Source organism: Alosa pseudoharengus, unplaced genomic scaffold, assembly GCF_046254945.1.
Source record: "Alosa pseudoharengus isolate Yale_2024_CS ecotype anadromous, Long Island Sound unplaced genomic scaffold, YU_APseudo_1.1 YU_APseudo_1.1_scf_14, whole genome shotgun sequence".
In the NCBI taxonomy this organism is placed as follows: domain Eukaryota; kingdom Metazoa; phylum Chordata; class Actinopteri; order Clupeiformes; family Clupeidae; genus Alosa; species Alosa pseudoharengus.
The window spans coordinates 32,034,537-32,055,810 of record NW_027468609.1 but is presented as its reverse complement, the minus strand read 5'-3'; the positions used below and the strand labels follow the sequence as shown (position 1 = coordinate 32,055,810).

The 21,274-nt window shown below is 41.2% G+C and overlaps 2 protein-coding genes across 2 annotated transcripts; one reads left to right on the top strand and one right to left on the bottom strand.

Moving 5' to 3' along the window:
• Positions 1-12,381: 12,381 nt before the first annotated feature.
• aqp7 (aquaporin 7) lies at positions 12,382-18,039 on the top strand. The gene is made up of 6 exons (XM_076284677.1): positions 12,382-12,676; positions 13,406-13,532; positions 13,677-13,814; positions 14,151-14,269; positions 15,785-16,002; positions 16,594-18,039. The coding sequence occupies exons 1-6, from the start codon at positions 12,539-12,541 to the stop codon at positions 16,784-16,786; spliced, it is 933 nt and encodes a 310-aa protein (XP_076140792.1). The 5' UTR covers positions 12,382-12,538; the 3' UTR covers positions 16,787-18,039.
• Positions 17,831-21,223, bottom strand: tpgs2 (tubulin polyglutamylase complex subunit 2). The gene is made up of 7 exons (XM_076284678.1): positions 21,060-21,223; positions 20,672-20,751; positions 20,448-20,535; positions 20,080-20,211; positions 19,092-19,193; positions 18,646-18,809; positions 17,831-18,055 (listed from the first exon to the last, which is right to left on the bottom strand). The coding sequence occupies exons 1-7, from the start codon at positions 21,133-21,135 to the stop codon at positions 17,831-17,833; spliced, it is 867 nt and encodes a 288-aa protein (XP_076140793.1). The 5' UTR covers positions 21,136-21,223.
• Positions 21,224-21,274: the final 51 nt, after the last annotated feature.

Here is a 21,274-nt window from a genome sequence, read left to right as displayed (position 1 = left end):
CACTGTGAACCATTTTTCAGGGTGATGAATGACTGTGGTGACATCCCTACTGTAGTTAAAGGTGCAGTCAGCGATCGTAGCCTATGTGATTTCAAGCCCATAACATTTTTGACACATTCAGCAATCATCTCCTCATGCCCCGCTGTGATGCAACTTCAACCTGGAATTTTCCTCACTTGATTTGAATCAACTTGATTTTTTTCGGTATTTTGACAACGAGTGAGCGCTTATCACGCATATCACACACGCGAGACCATGTGTAGGCTATACTATACCAGGATTCCACTAAAGCTTGCTTTACTAAAACGCGTATGTGATAAGCAGAGTATAGGCCTATTTGTCTCTACATGCATCTGCACCAGTGGCGTAACTATAGTCGGTGCAGCAAGTGCAGTCGCACCAGGGCCCGTGACCTCCCGGGGCCCGTCGCTACCCCCGCCCTGCCTTTTTTTTTTTTTTTTTTTTTTTAGAACTTTAGAATGTTAGAGCACGGAGAGTGAAGCGTCACTTTGACGATCTATCGGAAGATGAGCGCTTAACCGATGCAGAGAGATATTTCAAAGTGCAGGTATTTAATGCAACTCTGGACATCATAATCAGTCAGCTCTCACAAAGATTTGCAAGTATGCGGGAAACTTGTCATGTGTTTGAGTCTTTACGTCCTATGACCCTTCAACTCGCAGGTGATGATGAACTGCTTGAAAAGGCAAGACGTTTGACAGACCATTATAGCAGGGACATTCCCAACACAACTCCTCTCATTCAGGTCTTGCTTTAAAGCAGAGATTTCACAGAAGTCATCTATTTTTCAACTTGCCAAAATGCTGGTGGTAGATTATGACAGTGTAACATCCCCATTCGTGGGTGGAAGTGTGTACTCATGTTGTTTCTGACATTGCCTGTGACTGTGGCAACAGCTAAGCGATCTTTTTCCAAACTCAAACTTATTAAGACCTAGCCTATACCTAAGAAGCAGCATGGGGCAGGAGAGGCTCCGTGGGTTAGCTATCCTGTCCATTGAAAATACGAGAGCCAGAGCATTAAATATTGGGAACATCGTTGACGATTTTGCACAACGAAAGGCTCGTTCGGGGATTGTATGCATATGAATGATTTTATTTGGTTTCTGGACGGTTAAATAAGTTATAGGCTACATTAAGTTTTGTTTCAGCGCAGTGCGAGTTTATAAGCAAGCAATCTCTTGCAGTTTCAGCAGAGGGTTGAAGAGGCGCATTGAGTGTTCCCATAATTCCATGCGAGTTGATGTTAATGCAGTAATATTAGATTACCCTGGCCTGCAGGCTGTTAATAAAATTATTTTTTTAATGTTTTCACATGTAATGGATATGTAGTCGTGTGTTTTTTACTTGAAATTGTAATCTGTAACTACTTAACTACTTCGGTGCCTCAGGCCCTTTGCATAAACAATTGAAGTCACCCTTAATGTGTATTGCATGTATCAGAGCTAATTCATCCTGGGCCAAAATTCATCGGTATGGGGCCCGCGTAGCGCTCTCGCACCTGGACCCATTATTGGATTGTTGCGCCACTGATCTGCACTCACCTTGATCACATAGGCAACGACAAAACAAAGTCTTCCACTTAGTTATTTACTTCCACTATTGACTGACACGAAATAATAGCCTGAAAAATGCAACAGTCAAAACTGCCTACTAACAATAAGTAAGTTAGCCACAATGTTCCCTAACGCGATGGTTTTCTAATGGAAAATATACCTGGGACCAGTTCCCCGAAAGCATCTTAAACCTAAGAGCGTCGTAAAGTCCCTCTTACGAACGTCTTAAGATTTGCCGACTGTTTCCCGAAAACATCGTAGCTTAAGAGCGTCGTGAAAACACTCGTAGATCTACGAGTGCTCCAGAGTAGCCTACTCGTTACCGGCTAAGAGCGTCTTAACAGTAGGCTACTTCTCACTGAGGTCACCAACAGGACATACAGAGGAATTACAACTTAGAATACATAATCCAATTTACGTTCCCATTCTTTATTGTGTTTACCTGTGATGAATCAGATTTTAGCGTGCAAAATAGCCTACATTTAATGGTCATAATAATGTGATGAAAAGCGGACAAAAATGCAATCAAGTTATGAAACGAGACGTTGCCAGAATAGTTTGACATTATCTTTGCTAATTGAATATTTTATTAGGCCTATGAGGTAAAAAGCAGAGAAAGCAACGTGTGGTGTAGCCTACTGCATCAAAATCTAAGCCTACACATTTCCTCTCTTTCTTACTCGACTTCTTTCTTATCTTCAAACGTGTTCTTAAGTGACACCGCGAAAAAGTATTGCATGGTGCAACAATCTTATCTTGAAAATTAATTACAATTATTTATGTCTCTGTGTTGTATATAACCTACTGGGATGCTTACATGCAGATGTCAAAGTGTTTCTATTTTCGTACTGATGTGAATTAATGTGTAGATCCGAAGTTTCAATGGTAGGCCTGGCTGTGACGTGCAGTCACCTGACATCACCATCAAATTAGAGGATATTTCAGAACTATTAACGTGGACAGCTCCCCTTAAGAGCATCTTAAGAGCAGTGCACGCGCGTTCACGCTACGAGCATGTTCGGGAAACAGTTGGAAAAACCAAACGAACAATCGTAAGATGAATCGTAGAAAACCCTCTTAAGAGCGTGTCTCCGTAGTTAACAAGCTAAGTAAGTTAGCCACAATGTTCCCTAACGTGATGGTTTTCTAATGGAAAATATACCTGGGGCCAGTTCCCCGAAAGCATCTTAAGCCTAAGAGCGTCGTAAAGTCCCTCTTACGAACGTCTTAAGATTTGCCGAATGTTTCCCGAAATCATCGCAGCTTAAGAACGTCATGAAAACACTCGTAGATCTACGAGTGCTCCAGAGTTCTCGTTACCGGCTAAGAGCGTCTTAACAGTACTTCTCACTGAGGTCACCAACAGGGCATACAGAAGAATGACAACTTAGAATACATAATCTAACTTACGTTCCCATTCTTTATTGTGTTTACCTGTGATGAATTAGATTTTAGCGTGCAAAACAGCATAGCCTACATTTAATGGTCATAATAATGTGATGAAAAGCGGACAAAAATGCAATCAAGTTATGAAACGAGACGTTCCCAGAATAGTTTGCCATTATCTTTGCTAAGTGAGGGCTATATTTTATTAGGCCTATAAGGGTACGAGCAGAGAAAGGAACATGTGGTTTAGTGTGTTGGCCTACTGCATCAAAATCTAAGCCTACACATTTCCTCACTTTCTTACTCGACTTCTTTCTTATCTTCAAACGTGTTCTTAAGTGACACAGCGAAAAAGTATTGCATGGTGCAATCTAATCTTAAATAATTACAATTATTTATGTCTGTGTGTGGTATATAACCTACTTGGGATGCTTGCAGATCTCAAAGTGTTTCTATTTTCGTGTTGATGTGAATTGATGTGTAGATCCGAAGTTTATTTATTTTTTATTTTTTTCCAATTCAATTTTATTGAAACAAAGTGAGGTACAGAGGTAAATTAACACAGTTACCTTCAATAGTGAATACACATAAGAATGCTCAACAGAAAATACAAAGAAAATATATATGAATGAGACATTAAAACAAAATATTTATAAAGAAATAAGGCAAAAAACAAATACATAAAAAGGCTATCTTTATTCCTCTTTAAAAAGGTTTAGGTAAATCTTTATCGTTTTCTCACTTTTTTTACAAATAATTAGTGCTAAAGTTTGCATGTATATATTGAGTTCACAAATAAAAGCTTCCAGATTTGGGGGCTTTTTAATACATCTGCATTTATGAATATGTTTCCCTAATAAAATAAACAAGTTTAAAATAAAATCGATATTAGGGTCAGAGTGCTTAAAGTACAAAATAACATTCTTATATGTTATTTTAATGTTTTTATTCAATTTATTATGACCACCGCGCAGCGAAGCGGCGGTCATATAGGTTTAGTCAGAATTTTATTTAATTTATTTATTTATTTTTTTTCTTTTTCGCATGCCCAAATTTCCGTCAATGATTCCCGGGACTGTATCTCTCCAAACCAGTCCAAAACTTAACTGAGTGTGTGCAACTGAAAAACACATGAGACAAAGACTCAGACTCAGTATTGCAAAAGGTGCATTTATTATCAATATCTAAAAATTTAGAGAGATGAACATTGGTAGAGTAAATATTATGAAGAATCCTAATATGTATTTCTTTTATGTGTAGATCCGAAGTTTAAACGGTAGGCCTATAGCTGTGACTTGCAGTCACCTGACATCACCATCAAATCAGAGGATATTTCAACTATTTCAACTATTAACGTGTTGAAATATTCCCGGGACACTGAAAGACCGGGGTACACGAAACTTGGTGGGCATGTAACCCCACATGGATAGCATGGAACCGTCGTTTTTCGTTTTGATCTGTAGCGCCCCCGCTGGACTGGACCCCCCGAAAGGAGGGTAGGGCAGACACAGTTCTCTGTGAATATCTTGAGAACTGTAGGGACTAGGATGACCATTTTTTTCCGTATGTTTGCCTCCAGGGGTCATGTTAACCCATTTCATGTGCACACATGTGCACAAACAGATACACACACACACACATACATTCACAGTAATCATATGTATGACACATACTCACACAGTAGACATATGTACGCTTGCATGCACAGGCACATACGCAGGCACACACACACACACATGCACACAATTCAAGAATTTCTCAGAATTATGAACAGGCAAGATGGAGGTGGGGTTGTATAAAATGAATTTTACATGTGAAATCTATGAACTAATCATGTTTTGGTACTTGTTGTCTAGCAGATATCAGTGAGAATTGAGTGTGGATAATGCAATTTAGTGAGACAGCTAGAATCATACAGGCCTTTCAGCGTGATTTATTTTTGTGGAAAAAATGTGCTGGACTGGGCGGCGGTCATATTTTGTACCGCTCTGCGGTACATCTAGTTTAATATATATCTCTCCAAACCAGTCCAAAACTTAACTGAGTGTGTGCAACTGAAAAACACATGAGACAAAGACTCAGACTCAGTATTGCAAAAGGTGCATTTATCATCAATATCTAAAAATTTAGAGAGATGAACATTGGTAGAGTAAATATTATGAAGAATCCTAATATGTATTTCTTTTATGTGTAGATCCGAAGTTTAAACGGTAGGCCTATAGCTGTGACTTGCAGTCACCTGACATCACCATCAAATCAGAGGATATTTCAACTATTTCAACTATTAACGTGGACAGCTCCCCTTAAGAGCATCTTAAGAGCAGTGCACGCGCGTTCACGCTACGAGCATGTTCGGGAAACAGTCGGAAAAAACAAACGAACAATCGTAAGATGAATCGTAGAAAACCCTCTTAAGAGCGTGTCTCCGTCGTTATCGGGAAACTGGGCCCTGAAGACCACAAAAAGTCTCAAAAGGCATCTGAGCTAACGTTCATTCCCAAACACCCACTAGGCTACTTCAATACTCTATTTTCAAAATTAACGCACCCGTGATGATCTACATCTAAACCAAATATTTTAGAGCTGAGAGATGTATCCAAGGCAGGGCTGTACACATAATCGTAATATTATTTGTTGCACGTGCTACAAAAATCATTCTGTGCAATGGAAGATTTACCAACGTTAGATGCGTGAGACTGAGACACCTGTTTATTTGTTTTAAGTGTGTGCAGGGTGTGAGAGGGGAATCGACGTGCTTTGATTCCAGCTTGGTAGTTGTAGTCTGTGAGATTAAAAAGCACGTGTGTGTGAAGTATCCAAACAATGACACCTTCATAATGGCTTTCATTATGGCTGCTTTAGCAACAAACGTTAAGCTACTGTGTAGTGGGTCCCATTTAGAAGTGACTTCTTCATTCGCGCTTTCCGTGATTCACGGAGCTGCGTGAATTTTATTACAACTTTTCGCCACGATGTGGCAGCTTAAGTCCGCTTGATAGGCTACTGTTAGGCGTAAGCCATTGGTTTCCACAGGAGATTATATTTGTGTCGCCAGCATAGCCTATTGACAATTTATGTTGTAAATAGGCCTACCTTATACCTGTAGCTTAGGGAAGCTAACAGCTTTCTATTAGGGTCTAGTTTGTTAACAGTTACGGTTTTGTCATAACTCCCTCATGCATTTTTGCATTTAGAATAGCCAGAGCGTGGATATCTCAATCGGAAAATTAAACAATATCGGGCGCCTACCATGGACTAGGCTGGGTGAACCCAGCTTGATCTGCCGGCGATTTATTTTTTGATTTCTTAAAAGATTGAGCTTGGTATGGTGAAAGCCAGACTAGATGGACCTCAGTTACACAATGCAAGGGAACATGAATCAGCCTATATTTGCACAAACAATAACGGACAACAGCTCTTCAACTTGGCCCGTTAAAATGTGTATGAACAGTCTAGCGACGCATTTCATGAAGGCCCATTTGGACATGTCAGTTATTTGCACCACTGGTAAGATATAAAACTGCATTTGGTTTCAGACTACTGGTACTTAATTTGTGCATTGACAATAAAGTATCACATGAAATCCAAAAATGACCTTTGTTTTTGATAGCTGTTGAAAACTGCATGGAACTGACAGAGATGTTTTTGTTTATTAATAAATAAAGAAATAATAAATAAATAAAAATATAACATTATGCTGATACCTTTTCCCAAATACAATGTAGCTTACAGGTGTAAGTGACCTTTCATCAATCCAGTTACAATGGATGAACTGTGATGAACTGCCCTACTTGTGATTGTTTAGAGATTTTAAAGGTTTTATAACAATGCTACAACTTTTTTAGCTATTCTACAAATCTATTCACCTTTGCAGCGCCAGTAGGCTACTTTCTGTGCAGCCACATACACACACACACACAGGCATGCCAAACAAGCATACACAAAGGTTTCAAGAGTGGGGGATGGAGTAAAAGATGGAGACAAATTGATTAGTGTGATTTATTTTCCCGGAACGGATGTATACAGGACTGAGCGGCGGTCATATTTTGTACTGCTATGCGGTACATCTAGTTAATATTCAAATGAATAAAATTCCTGGACTCGTTGGGCTTGCTTACATTTCGTGCCAGGGCGCCTTAGTTGTGCTTTACATGCCCCTTTTAGTTTAGACAAGGTTTTTCTTGGTCAGTGGCGTTGTCAGTTTAGTGGCATTAAAATAGCATTTTTTTGACCAAGCACCTATTTTTTTCAGTGACACGCCTGTGGGTGCGCAATGTTCATTTCACAACTTGTGAACTCGAGCACTTGGTGATAAACCATCACAGCATTGGGTGTAAGATAGGAACAAGACTTACGTTGAGCTTGGCGCCAAGATGCACCGGGTGTAAGATAAGGCCCTATATGTGCATGCGTGTTTGTGTGGTGGTATGTGCGTGCATGCCAGTGTATATGTTTGTGTCTGTATAAACTTGTATGCATCACTGGACCCAATACTCTCTTATTTACCAGGGCACTGGGAAATGTGCCCAAGTAAAAGAGGTCTGTGTGTTTGTGTGTGTGTGTGTGTGTGTGTTTCATGGGTGTGCCAATGTACTGCAGGCGTGTGAAGCAGCAGCAACATCAGTCTCTGACTGACTGACTGACAATTGTTTGGCCCGGGTTTGATTCCCGAACTTGCTGTTTGCTAGTCCGTGTTGCCTTGGATCTTGGTCTGCTAAATATCAGTCAACTTTTGTGTGTATGGTTGTGTGTGTGTGTATGTGTGCACACCAGTGTATGTGTGTGTGTTTGTACACACTTGTGTGCACTGCCATTGCCCCTCTGTGTTTGTGTTGTGTGTGTGTGTTTCTGTACTGTATATTTGTGCATGTGTGTGTGTGTGTGTATGTAAAATGTCCACACAATAGATGCTGCTCCAAAACTGATTTAATGCACATATGCACCACATCCAGAGAGGGTGATCAAAGTATTTTCAAATGTGTCAATTGGAGTGCCCCCTATGGACAGACTTGCGAAATTTGGCATGCATGCAAAGATTTTGCCAATTTTGTCGCCGTTTTTTTTTTTTTTTTTTTTTTAAACATAGTCCAGTATTTCTTTCTAAATTAAAATGAAGTTGTATGCAACAGCAAACCCTAGCTTACTAACAGGTTGGAATTTTGAAATGTCACGTGACGTGATGTCGTGCAACAACGTGATGCAATCGACTCCTACAGACTTTCCCCTAAAGATGCTAGCTGCAGCAGCAACATTTCCGGAAAGGTACTGGCTTGATGAAATTCATTCTGGACACTCTATCCAACCACATAAAGACCTCGGGATACTTCGGTTTGGCTTTAGGGACCCTTTACTCACTACCACGTAAGTGTAATGTTGTTTGGAACTGTAGAAGAGGTATAAAAATAACGTTTTGTAGCGGCGAAATGACATGCCCTGGTCACTAACAGGCTAACGAGTTTTGACTAAAAACGGTAAAATCGAACTTTCTCAAAACACATCCGAATGACATGATTTTGATGTCAACTCAACGTATGTACTCCCAATCATCCGAAAATTGATCTAAAGTGCATTTTACTCCGGATAATTCCTTTAATATGGAACTTTTATAGTCAGAGAAGGAAGGAGCCGCACACTCAGAGTAAATGAAAAAAAGTTTAATAGGCGATAAACGCTTTGGCCTACAAGGCCTTCATCAGATCGCATGTGAAGGCCTTGTAGGCCGAAACGTTTATCGCCTATTAAGCATTTTTTTCATTTACTCGGAGTGTGCGGCACCTTCTTTCTCTGACTTAAGTTATACACCGGTAGCCAGCACCTAATCTTGGTGTGTGTTACATCTCTCCTCGATAAAGTATAATTTTATAAACATATGATAAACTTAAAGGTGCGCTAAGCGATGTTGGGTAACGTTACTTCTGTTGATGTTCAAACAAAACAGAGAACTAGCTCGCCACTCCCTCCCCCTCCCTTCCTATGCAACTGAAACTCTCCTGAACACACATCTCGTCGGTGATTGGCTGGAACAGTATGTTATGTATCATGGTCCAGGCTGGACCAGGCTGTTTTTGTTTCCTTTTTTTGAGCCTGGGCTGTCCATAGAGGCTGTGATTTTTACAGTGTATTCAGGAGACAGGCAGCTAGCGGATGGTGAGGAGATGTTTGCTGTATGTGACAAAAAATGTTTTAGCTTAGAAACCGCATAACATCGCACCTTTAATCTGTTATAAAACCTGTTCACGATCTCCACATTAACTGTTATTTGAGACAACATGCCTGTACATCCAAGAAAGGCAGGTGCTCAGAAAAAGACTAGACCACAAGTAGACATTGATAGATAGATAGCCTTTATTGTCATTGTAGTTGTCTATACAACGAAATTAGGTTATCTGACTGAAAGTGCAATTGGGGTTAAAAACAACAACAACAACAAACAATTAAAAAGAAGAATGAACAAAACACTTAGGACAGGACAAGTGAAACTGGTGTATAATAAATAAATAAATAAATAAATACATGAATAAATAAATACCACCATTTAGAAAACTTTATTCAGACTAATGTTTTTGTTTGGTGTGAAATATGGTCATGGTATCTATTTGAGGACAGATGGCCTCACAATGAGCATTTTGTCAAGAAATGGCATGCCAGCCTTGCCAGGCTGCTCTTGAGGCCATCAAACGCTAAAGGGAGCACAATGTCTAATTGTGCAATACTTCGCTGTCAGGATTATACTTACTCTTAGAACTAAATACCACTACCACTACTACTAAAAGGACTATCACAGCTGGATAAATGATAACAGGAATCTTGTGGAACGTGGTAATATTTTTGTATGACCAGGCATCAGGCTGCAGATTCAGGAATTATACTGGGGTGTTTTACTGCCACTGTGGGGAACTTTGTGGTACTGCAAACAAAATCTGTTTAATCATAGTTCAGATCAAAATGTAGACAGTCTTGGCATAATGTTTCTTCAGTGCTAGGTCTGTCTGAGTAGGTTTTTAGAAATGGAATAGAATGTTAATGTTCTATTTGATAATAAAAGACACTAATGGTAGTAACAACAGCAGAGAGGAAAACAAAAGCCATGAAATCAATTCAGAATAAGCATTCTCACGGAAAAATCCCAAGCTTAGTCAATAGTATTGACAGTCCAAATGACCTCCTCAACACTGCATGAGTCATACTACCCATCTAAGGGGTCTTGCCGTATATTTCCATTACCCCAGTAACATCACTGGTGGGCTGTCACAAGTGCACACTATCTTATCTTCATGGGGAAAGGAATAATCATTGTTCAATGTCTGCTCACAACTTAATGTGGGAAGATGAAGATGGTGGTTTGTAAATGTATGAACACAACTCTTCACATTCTTTGAAATACAATCAAATATTATTTTTCATTATACAATAATGAAATTCAATTTGATTCAGGGAACACATACAGAGATACCACAATTGACAATAAAGCTGACCTGACTTAAGATCAACTGAGTAATTAACAGCTGAAGTAGGTTTAACCTTGTATGTGACCTCCATGTATAAGTTCACTGTCTCCATTACAGGAAGTATATTGGGTTTACCAGAGGCATAATAACTTCTTGAATTTACAGTTTTTTGTTGTATACCCCAATATGCTAAATTCTCCCCTTTCTGATTTCGTGAACAGACTTGATTGTAAGCATAATGCCTAACATCACAGAAAACCCACAACAAAGAAACTGATTGATAATGATAAGGATAATCACATTCATTTTTACTGTGAGATGCACTATTTTGAATGTATTTCTTTTTTCTTTGTGAAAAATATATCAGCAAAATAACTTTTTGGTATAAACTGAACTAGACGCACTTTACAGCAGCACATGTGAGCACACACAAGTTATCTTGTTGCAACAGCTGCGGCTGAAGCAACTGGCACAGGCAACTCCTACTGTAGTAAGTAACTTTCCTCTTGAAAGTTGCTATCAAATACTGAGTCAATTCAAAAACCTGACCTTAGACACCTAGCCTCATATAAAAAGCTTCCATACTCCAAGGACTCACTGTCATAATTCTTTAGTTAATGTCATTATAAAAAAGGCCTTTTTTCAGATCTGCAGCTTATGAACAGTGCTACTGTTCCTACTGGAATCATATAATTCTCCCTTGTTTGTGTTTTGGACCCCCTTTGAACAGAAGGTTATTATGAGTAGTAATTGATTTGTCCCCTTGTGATGTGGGCAACCTCAGAAAAGTTTGCTCATGTCATTGCATGGCTGATCAATGATGGAAAGTTTGAAAATCTACAGAGGTGTGAAGTCATGGTATGTTATGTGGAATTTGTATTAAGAGTATTAAGAAAAATATGCTTTTCTTGAATTCAGTCAGGTCCACTTTACAGTGAAAAGAGAGTATTAATTTAGACCTTCCTGCCCTTCCACGTGCTTCCATGTGGCTGGACAAGCAGCAGCAAGACCCCTCCATAATAGGGAACAGAACAGAGCAGGCATCAATGACAAAAACATGACCTTGATTAAGTCGGACACATTAGTTTGATTAGTGACATTAGTTTGGAGAAGAAAAAGCAAGAATAGGCTGGCTAAAGCAGCTTCAGTAAGGCCCCTTCAATGAATTTCACTAATTGTATATTGCAAAGGATCAGCTGACTGAGGACTGAGCTTGACTTTGTGGCCTACCTGAACGATGCAGTTTCATATGCCTTATTTTGACCATCTATAGAAAGTGTCCTTTTAAACAGATAGATATATGACTGAATGCAGATATGAGAGTATGCGTATGCTGACAGATGAACGATGACCAAATTAGACACATTATATCATTAAGATCTTCAAAAGAGGATTTCAGGCTCATTTCAGTCTCAATGGCACAATGTATGGCATAAGCTAGTCTCCTATGTGTGTGTGTGTGTGTGTGTGTGTGTCTGTGGGTGTGTATCGGGCCCTTTGATCATCTAATCCCATTTGCCAATATTTGTGACCAAGGTAACAAACAAGAGGACGGGGTGACAGCGGTCATTCTGTTATGGTTTGTAAATGGAGGGGACCGTCTGGGAGCCAAAGCTCGCTGCTACGTGGCGGGGGATGGATGGGACTGGTCCAAGGTCATGGTCAAAACTGCCAAAGCAAAGGCCATTTACTGTGAAAGGTTCACCGAACTGTACATGCAATTACTCTTGTAATCACTCGTGCACATTTTCAGATAATCTGCATGAACTCAGCGACACTGTCAAGTGAGAAGGTTTACAAGTACTATAGAGCTTTTGTAACACCCCCCCCCCCTTTCCATGCATGTGGGTGTGACTGGCTGTGTGTGTATGCGGACTGGCAGTTGTCTGAGGGGGCGGGACACAAGCCATATAAGGGGAGACGCCCTTAGAGCGTTCAGTACTTTCAAAGGAGAGAGTGAAGGGAGAGAAAGCAAGACAGACCAAGAGAGTGACAACAAAGAGAGAAGCTAATAATACACTATTCCATTGAGGAGCCTTGGAGACCATTGAAGGATTTTGGAAAGACAGACTCCAATCTAACAAACTTTGACCTGTACAGAAAGAGTGGGAGGAGAACGACAGGACAAATGAGGGACTCTCAGACCATGCTGGAAGAGGAGCGAGCGGGGGAACAGAGGGAGAGCAAAGGGGCCACCATGGCGTGGGTCAGGAACGAGGTCGTCCGCGTGGGGCTAGCCGAGACCCTCGGCACATTCGTTATGATGGTGAGCATGCATTGCACTGCAATAGGAACACACAATCTGTGTCATGCCACATTATTATGTCACCCACTTCTTACTCTTGAGCCTCCCATGGTTTGCCAGAGCATAAACCGGTGACTCCTTAAACAGGATGGCCACTCTGGCTGTGAGCGCTCACACACCCACATACTACTGACCAATCACCGGACACCCTTTGTGTGTGATCTCTTTCTCTTTCTGGAGCCATGCTGTCAATGCAATCTCGCATTGTTGGAGGCAGGCACTTGTGACATGTTCTTAGTGGAACTAGCCAAATGTTTGACCTGTCTCTGACACACACATACACACACACACACGCACACACGTGTATTCACGCTTAGTCTCATGTCAGTCACAAGGAAAACACCTGCTCCACAAATCCTATTCTTAGAGTAATTACAGTGTTCTTTAGTCTAGAACACCATCTGACACATTCCCTCAGCTGGAATGACAAGTGTTCACTGTTTCACATACATAACCTAAAGTTTAAATGTTTATTTACAGTATGTACTATTGTCTTAAATGTGAGAGGTTTTCTTTACTGTCCATCTCTTATGACATCCTAAAAGAATCCCATTTACCCTTCATTAAATGTGTATTGGCTCTGAGATAATTGAGCTAGTTAGTTGTTAATTAGTTAATACAGGCTGTGCAGTTGTGGCTGGGCTATGGTTGACTGTGTGTGTGTGTGTGTGTGTTGGTTGGTTGTTGCAGGTGTTCGGGCTGGGCTCAGTGGCTCAGGTGGTCACTGGGACAGGAGCATTTGGGGAGTTCCTGAGCATCAACCTAGGTTTTGGGCTAGGTGTGGCTATGGGTGTGCATGTCGCTGGCAAAGTTTCAGGTACGTTATGCGGAATTGCGTACATCTATTGCTTTACTGGTAGTTCAGCTTTTACTTGAATTTATGTTAATCTCTCAGGCTTGTGCGTAGAACCAATGGAAAGAAAGAAACAAGAACCAACACAAATCTCTCTCTCTCTCTCAGGTGCTCACATGAATGCAGCGGTTTCCTTTACTATGTGTGTCTTTGGACGTCTGAAGTGGACGATGCTGCCCTTATATATCGCATCCCAGTTCCTGGGATCTTTTCTAGCGGCTGGAACAGTCTTTTCCCTCTACTATGGTATGTATGAGTTATATTACTGAAACAAAGGAGTACAAAGCACTGATACAGAAATATTTTTGTCCTGTCCTAGACCTTGAACAATGCAGTCATTTCAAGGATTTCCTGGAAGGATGCTTTTTAGTTACTTTAGAATAAAGCCACAATATCCCAACAAATTACATAGAACATCACATCTCCATTGAAAGCTATTGTGCTTATATTGACATTTACTGTGTACCATGCCCAATAGGGATCTATTTTGAGCTCAATTTTTCACACATTGTCTAGTATTAAACCATTAGTGTAAGAGGCATATTCCACTGGTCACAGCTTTTATTTGTTTCTATACTGTAGATGCCATTTATCACTACAGTGGGGGGAACTTCACGGTGACTGGCCCTAAAGCAACAGCTGGGATTTTTGCCACCTACCCGGCCCCATACCTCTCTCTCCATGCTGGCTTCCTAGACCAGGTGAGTGGTTAAACAGAACAGGGGCCGTATTCACAAAGCCTTTTATCTTACCACTAGGAGTACTCCTAAATCGCACTAAAAGATTTTAGCTAGGAGTTTTCTCTTAAAAGTTATTCACAAAGCCTTTCAGACCAACTCTTAGTAAGGAAAAATGACAACTCCTAAACTAAGAGTGAGTCTTCGTTGCTATGGATGACGTCATTACTCATGCACGAGCTTGACTGAAGTGACCACCTTGATTGGCTGATGATTGTAACGCGGGAATGATTCCAAACACCTCCCTTACGATGATGAGTGACGACAGGTCTGAGAATGCGTGCGCTACACAAGTAGTGCGAAGGACGGATGATGAATAACTTAATAAAAAGGCCTAGCCTAAATGAATAAAGAGTAAGGCAAAACAAATAGCCTAGTAGCCTAATGAAACATAGGCCTACGGATTGATGCAGTATCTTTGCAACATTATTAAATTAATCTGTCACCATATGCCTACGTTTGCAAGGAGGAGAACATTTTAATTTGATTCACAATGAAACGTTACATTTAATTTACATGTTAACAATGAGTAGCCTAGTATTGGTTGTTGTTGGTGGCGTTATTGCATCCCTTTTATGAATGCAAAATAGTTCCCTCATGATTGGAAGCTTCTTTTGCCGCATAGGCTACGCATTTCAAAACATTGCAACGTGAAATGCCACAAAAAGCTGTTTGTGAATAGGTCATAGTGAGTTAGGAGTCCTCTCGACTTCTTTTAAGCTGTCCCAGACTTAGGTGCTACTTTTAGGTCTAAAATGCTTCGTGAATTACTTTTAGTGAAAAAAATTAGTAGTCCTAAAGTTAGGAGTGACACGCCCATTATTTTTAGGAGTTGCTCCTAAATTCGCCAGTTAGGAGCTACTTTTAGCCTTAAAATTCTTTGTGAATACGGCCCCTGGTGTCCAACTCATGAACAGCTGCAACACCAGTTCAAAGGACTGGTGATGACAGGTGAAGAGAACCTGCCTTTCAGGAACAGTGGGTCTGCAAGCTTTTACTGGGCATGACAAAAGGGGAAAAAAGGAGGCCTATGCAAATATATGGCATTTCTTGCATTTTCAATTTCTTTGTACAGCTTTCAGCAAAACAGTATATTTACTTTAAAAAACAAGGGAAAAATAATTCCCAACAAACTTTTTGAGCCATTTTTTTCGGCAAGATATAGTATTTTAACCCTGGTTCCCAGAGTAAGTGCACTTGCTGATTGTTCTGCTTCATTTGCACTGCACTTCTCCAAACACTCACTGGTATGACAGCACCTCAGTTACCACGTTTAACTGAAATGCAGTAAACACTGCTTAACGTTATGAATGCGCACAACTGATAAGACAGTAATTACAGCTGATTGTGGTGTTATGGTATTGATTGTATTTCTGGTCTTTCAGTGATTAGAAAGGGTCTGTGACGACACACTCTGTGCTGTCTTGGCCTGATTCCCACTCACCCAATGTTCTTTTCCATGTCTCCTCTCTCTTGTAGGTGCTGGGCACTGCCATGCTGCTGCTTTGCCTGATGGCCCTGTCAGATCAGCGAAACCAGCCTGCACCGATCGGTAGTGAACCTCTGGCTGCCGGCCTCCTGGTCATCCTGATTGGTATCTCTTTGGGCAGTAACAGCGGCTATGCCATCAATCCCACGCGAGACTTGGCACCCCGCGTCTTCAGTGCCCTCGCTGGATGGGGACCTGATGTGTTCAAGTAAGGATTCTGTAGATGTTTGTCTTATGGGAAAGAATACTGAGAGCAATGGGTTTATGGGAAATGTATGCGATTCATAGAGATCTTACTGGATATGGTGGGTCTGCTTTATAGGGACGGGTGTGGAATAGAGAAACAGGACTCATGGGTAATGGAATTGGAGCAGCATAGAGCTCATGAGAGATCAATGTTATAGAGATGGGGATTATGGGGTACAGTTTTTGATGTGCCAGGTTTAGGGGAAATATATGGTTTAAGAGAGGGTTTATGAAAAATGAATGATGTGCAGTCACAAGCCTTATGGTAGAAAATCCTGTTGAGATGGGGCAGATGTATGGATGAGGTATCTCAGCCTAGACACTTAGTTAAACAAATATAATTTGTAAAGGAAGAGGGAATATACAGTAAGGACCAACCCTGCATTGAAGCCAAAAGCCCAACACATTGCATGGATGCCTTTGTTGAAGATAAATACATAATTCACAATAGAAATTTCAAGACAGAAGTGAAGGGTCCAATTGACCTCTCATCACCAATTGAACAGATGAATGCTGAAAGTTCACCTTTGACCTCTCTGTCTCTTTCCTTTAGGGCGGGCGGTGGATGGTGGTGGGTCCCTGTCATGGCCCCTTTGGTTGGTGGGGTCATTGGTGCCCTGATCTACAAAGTATTTGTGGAGATGCATCACCCCTCCGTGGACAAGCGTGGACTAGGGTCTAACAAGCCTGAGAGTGAGCCGCTGGACCAGCTGAAAAAAGCAGCTGCAGCTGAAATGTGTGTGTAGACAGCTGTCGGACATACACACCCTCAGGCAGTCATGCTGAGACCAAAGTGGTTCTGGGTACCATGAAGAGAAGACGCTGGAGTTAGAGGGGCCATGCTGACCACCGGCTGGACACCACTGGTATGGACACCAGCTCTCAGTGAAGATCAAAAGCAGCTAAGGCTGTGGTGCATCTCCTCTAGCTTCTTCTCTTACACTCTAATACGATGGAGTACAAGATCACTCCAGCTAACCAACAGCATACAACAATGCGGAGGGGACTGGAAGGACAAAGAGACGACGTGCCGCTTCCCATCTCAAGGCTGATGGAGGCAAAGCAGAGGGAAAGAGGAAACACAACGATGAATCACAGGGCTGGTCATTATGTGAAGACACGACAACATTTAGGCGCTAAATGACCGTTGAAAAAGAAAGGGAGACGGGGCTGGTGAGTCGGATAACTCGGAACACTGCACCCTCTTCACCTGTCTGGCCTCAATTTAGATGTGCGTACTAAATGACCAGAAAAAATGATGTCACAGTCATTGTCTGTAAATCTTGTATGCTCCTCGGTCAAAGAAGGAAGACAAAACAATAATTGCACAGAATCTAGAATCTAAAGATGGTTGAGAACCACATGTGAAAACAAACTAAGACTTGGCCATAATGTGTTTCAGGCATATTTTTTAATCGTTAATAACATTTAAATAAATAGATGACACTGGGGATCTCACATAAATCAGGGGTAGTGAACAAACATACCTGTGTTCACAGTTTAGTGGACAGACTGGGAAAACAGGGGCTAAGCATGTGAAGCTAGTGTTAGCAATATGCCTATTCATCCAGTTAAGGTGTGTAAACAGGGACATACACATACATACATCATCACTCAAGGTCAAATCACCATGATTCTCAGCCATTAGACATGACATACCAACTTATTTTAAAATGAAGGCCTTCCAGTCAGTCGTTTTTAAACACATTCCTTGCTCCTTGCATATCCAACTAGCTTAAATGCTGTATATGCATCACATATTCAGTGCTTTATCCCTTAACATGCTCTGGTCATCGCTTTTGCGCACTGTGTCTCCCTGACCCCCCATGTACTTTAGCGGGGCCCCCAGAACCTGTGGTGGATGCCTGGGTGGGGGGCTTCTTTTTGGGGGCCGGCTGCTTTGCTTTTCCCTTGAAGGCTTTGGTCGGGTCCAGCTTGTTAAGCAGTGGCTCACCTGCAGAGTCCAGGTGAGGGTCTGAGTGGAAGGTCAGTGGTTGGTAGAGGGCAGCCCATTGCTGGGGGGGGGGGGGGGGGGATAATGAGAGAAACATAAAAGCAGAAAGGGTTCACTGGCACTGCTAACTCAGTTGTTAAAGCGTACTATGGACTGGCAAATGTGTATTCTCTCTTATATGGCTTGGAACTGTGTAACAAACAATGCTAGTGTTGATTTGCACATCAAGTCTATTTTAAGTTTGTATAAGTCTCAGCTAATTTTGACATTTGAACAATCTTGGTACTGTAAAAAATGTACAGCTTGTAAATAAAACAGACTTCCAACAAAAAACCCATTTGTAATGAGAGCTTTTTGTTCACCTTTTGTTTGAGTTTAACAAATACAAAACACATTACTGCAACATAGCAACTATCTTTTGGCATCAGAAAGATATACTACGATGCGAGGTCACTGACTTACCCAGGTAACTTAGGGAGTTACTTCTGATCTCAAAACAATATGTCATTTAAGAAGCAATGCATGCAGTAAAGAGTTCTTTTGGAGATCAGTGGTGACTCCCAAAGTTACCAGGATAGGCCAGTAACCTCGCTTTGTAGTATACCCCTCAGAAAGCGTGTTGTGTGACCTGTGCACTCTTTGCCCTCTCACCTTGGCCTGTGGGCTGGGCCCATATGGGGTGAAGTTGTACTGCCACTCAGGCAGGCCCAGGTGTGTGATCATGAGCCGGTAGTAGGCGGTGAACGAGGGGGTCAGGTAGTGCCAGTAGAGCGAGCGGTCCAGGAACCACACATCACACTCCTGGGACACCTCATCTACACAGGAAACAGGAGACACAGACGACCACACAAACAAACAATCAAACAAACAAACAAACAAAATTATAAATATGTGTGTCTGGAAACTTGGCTTACTCAGCTCTGTGAAGAGAATGAGTGAAAAGTGACATTCCAAGAGCAAGCATATGGCTGAGATAGATATGGTTAGTTTATTTCTACTTTATATGCAACTAATATTTCTTGACAGTAAATGGTAACTTTAAACTTAACGCTGCCTAAAATGATGCGTTGTGATGAATATGGGTGTGCAGTGACTACCTTCTGTGCAGTTCTTGTAGACAAGACACACCTTCCCATTTCCCGCACAGGGGTCCAGCTCAAAGATCCGACTGCGGGAATCAAAACGGGGCTGTTCTCTTTCTGCAAGGCACCATGACCCTCTAATGTTATTAGTTCAAAGGGACTATTGTACTATAGATCAATTGTTGGTGATGGGAAAAAAGCAGGTAAGCAACACAACAATATTTACACTGACCACTCATATCAAATTTGTTTGTGAATCCAATTAAAAGAGGTTGTTATAGACCCTTTCAATGTTTGTAAATATCCAGAGCCTAGTTTGGGGGAGCGCGCAGCATGGGGTCAGAAAAATGGTGCAGTTAATAGACAGGCATGTTGAGCTGTCAAGGTATGCACTGCCATTGTCATCCCAGGACCGGGAACCGTACCTTAATAAATTACTCTTAGCTTATGGCGATTGTCTGACGGATCCTGAGCTGATAACAGAATGGGTGATGACGTTAGTAAGTGGCCAGAGATTCATTGTTCCACTATATACGACTATCTGGTTGACAAGCCCAGTGTGTATACATGCAAAAAAAGTAAACCAAATGGGCCTTTTTCTTGACGTTTCCTTGACATTTTAGTCAATTCACACACACACACAATTCAATGGGATGAAAAGCTTTCTGATCCCGATATGCGCGCACATTTTCCTGTGACGTGGACCGTGAAGGGGTCAATAGCTTTCGTGTTTGGGTCAATATTTGACATTTTCATCTCATGAAAATGGAAGTGTGTAAACATAGCTTCAGTTTGGATTTCTTAAGTGAAATTGTCTGTCATTGACTAGCCCAGGTAGGGCCATATTGATGTTGAGCTTTGGCTGTGAAGGTAGGATGACCACAGGTCTAACAGAACAGAAGTTCTGTGTGGTAGGGTCAAATATTTTTGTATTTATAAGTTGTCTATCAGTGTATTTTGCTCACACTGCACTCAATGTTGTGGATGTGCTCAGCCATCTCACCTTCTGCCTCTCCATCAGAGTCCAGATCAGCGATGGTGGGTGTGCTGGGGAGGGAGAAGACTGCTGATTGGCCAAGCCGCCGGAGCTTGGCCACACTATTAATCACCATACAGCCCACAGACACACACTCATCTGCAACATAATAGAGGTATACTCATTTGTGGTTAGTTAGGGTGTTACAATTACTAACAGTTATCATATAATTAATTAATTAATTAATTAATTAATTAATGCATTAGCTTGATGTATGGATTTATTTTATATGTAAACCAAATCCCAATGGCAGTTGATCAAATAGGCTAGGTATTTCAAACGTGTTTGTATCAAGGCTGGAAGTTTGAGTAAAGGAAAATTACAAGGAGACTCACTCTCAAGCTTTGAACCCCAGGTCAAAGTGAAGCCATCTGTAGTTAGATAAAAGTCTCTGAGGTCCTCGGGTAAGACACAGGCGTTTTTCTGATGAACAAGAGGCATTGTGAAAAAGAATACTACGTTTGAATATCGAGAAACAAAATCAGCATTCACACATAGACGCGTAGCTATCAATCATTTATATATCATTCATAAATGACAGTGGCTTAATACTGTATACCTGCTCCCATGACAGCAAACATCGTTTCTCTGCAGGCTCTCTTTCTGCGAAACGCACATCGAGGACTCCAGGAAGACTCTCTGTGAATCAGAACAAACCATAAGATTTTAATACAGCTGCACAGGCAAGAGGTAGATCTGGACAAAGCACTGACATTACAGCTGTCTGTTGCTTGAGCATTACCTATCAGGGGATCTATCACTGAAGCAACTTAGGGTAGATTCATACACAGATGCTTAGATATGCATAACAGATATAAGACAGCCTAATAGCTGAACGTTTCAAACTTAGATTGTCATTAGCCTGATTACTAACTTAGTGGTTAGCTTAGCTTGCTGTATCACTAGCTAGCTGCAACTGACATTTTCAATAAGCACAATAATCTCACCAAGTACTCGAGTAACACCAAGTGTCAGCCTTTCTATGAAGACTTTATGCGCTTTCTCATCCTTTGACTCATCCATTCCTTTTGAATAACGTATAATAGCTAATGATTAGCTCAATGACAAAATACATACAGATATATTTCATTCATTTTGTGTGTGAGCACACACGAGTACCAGGAAAGAAAACATTGCGAGTAGGTAAAGTCATAGGGAGTTG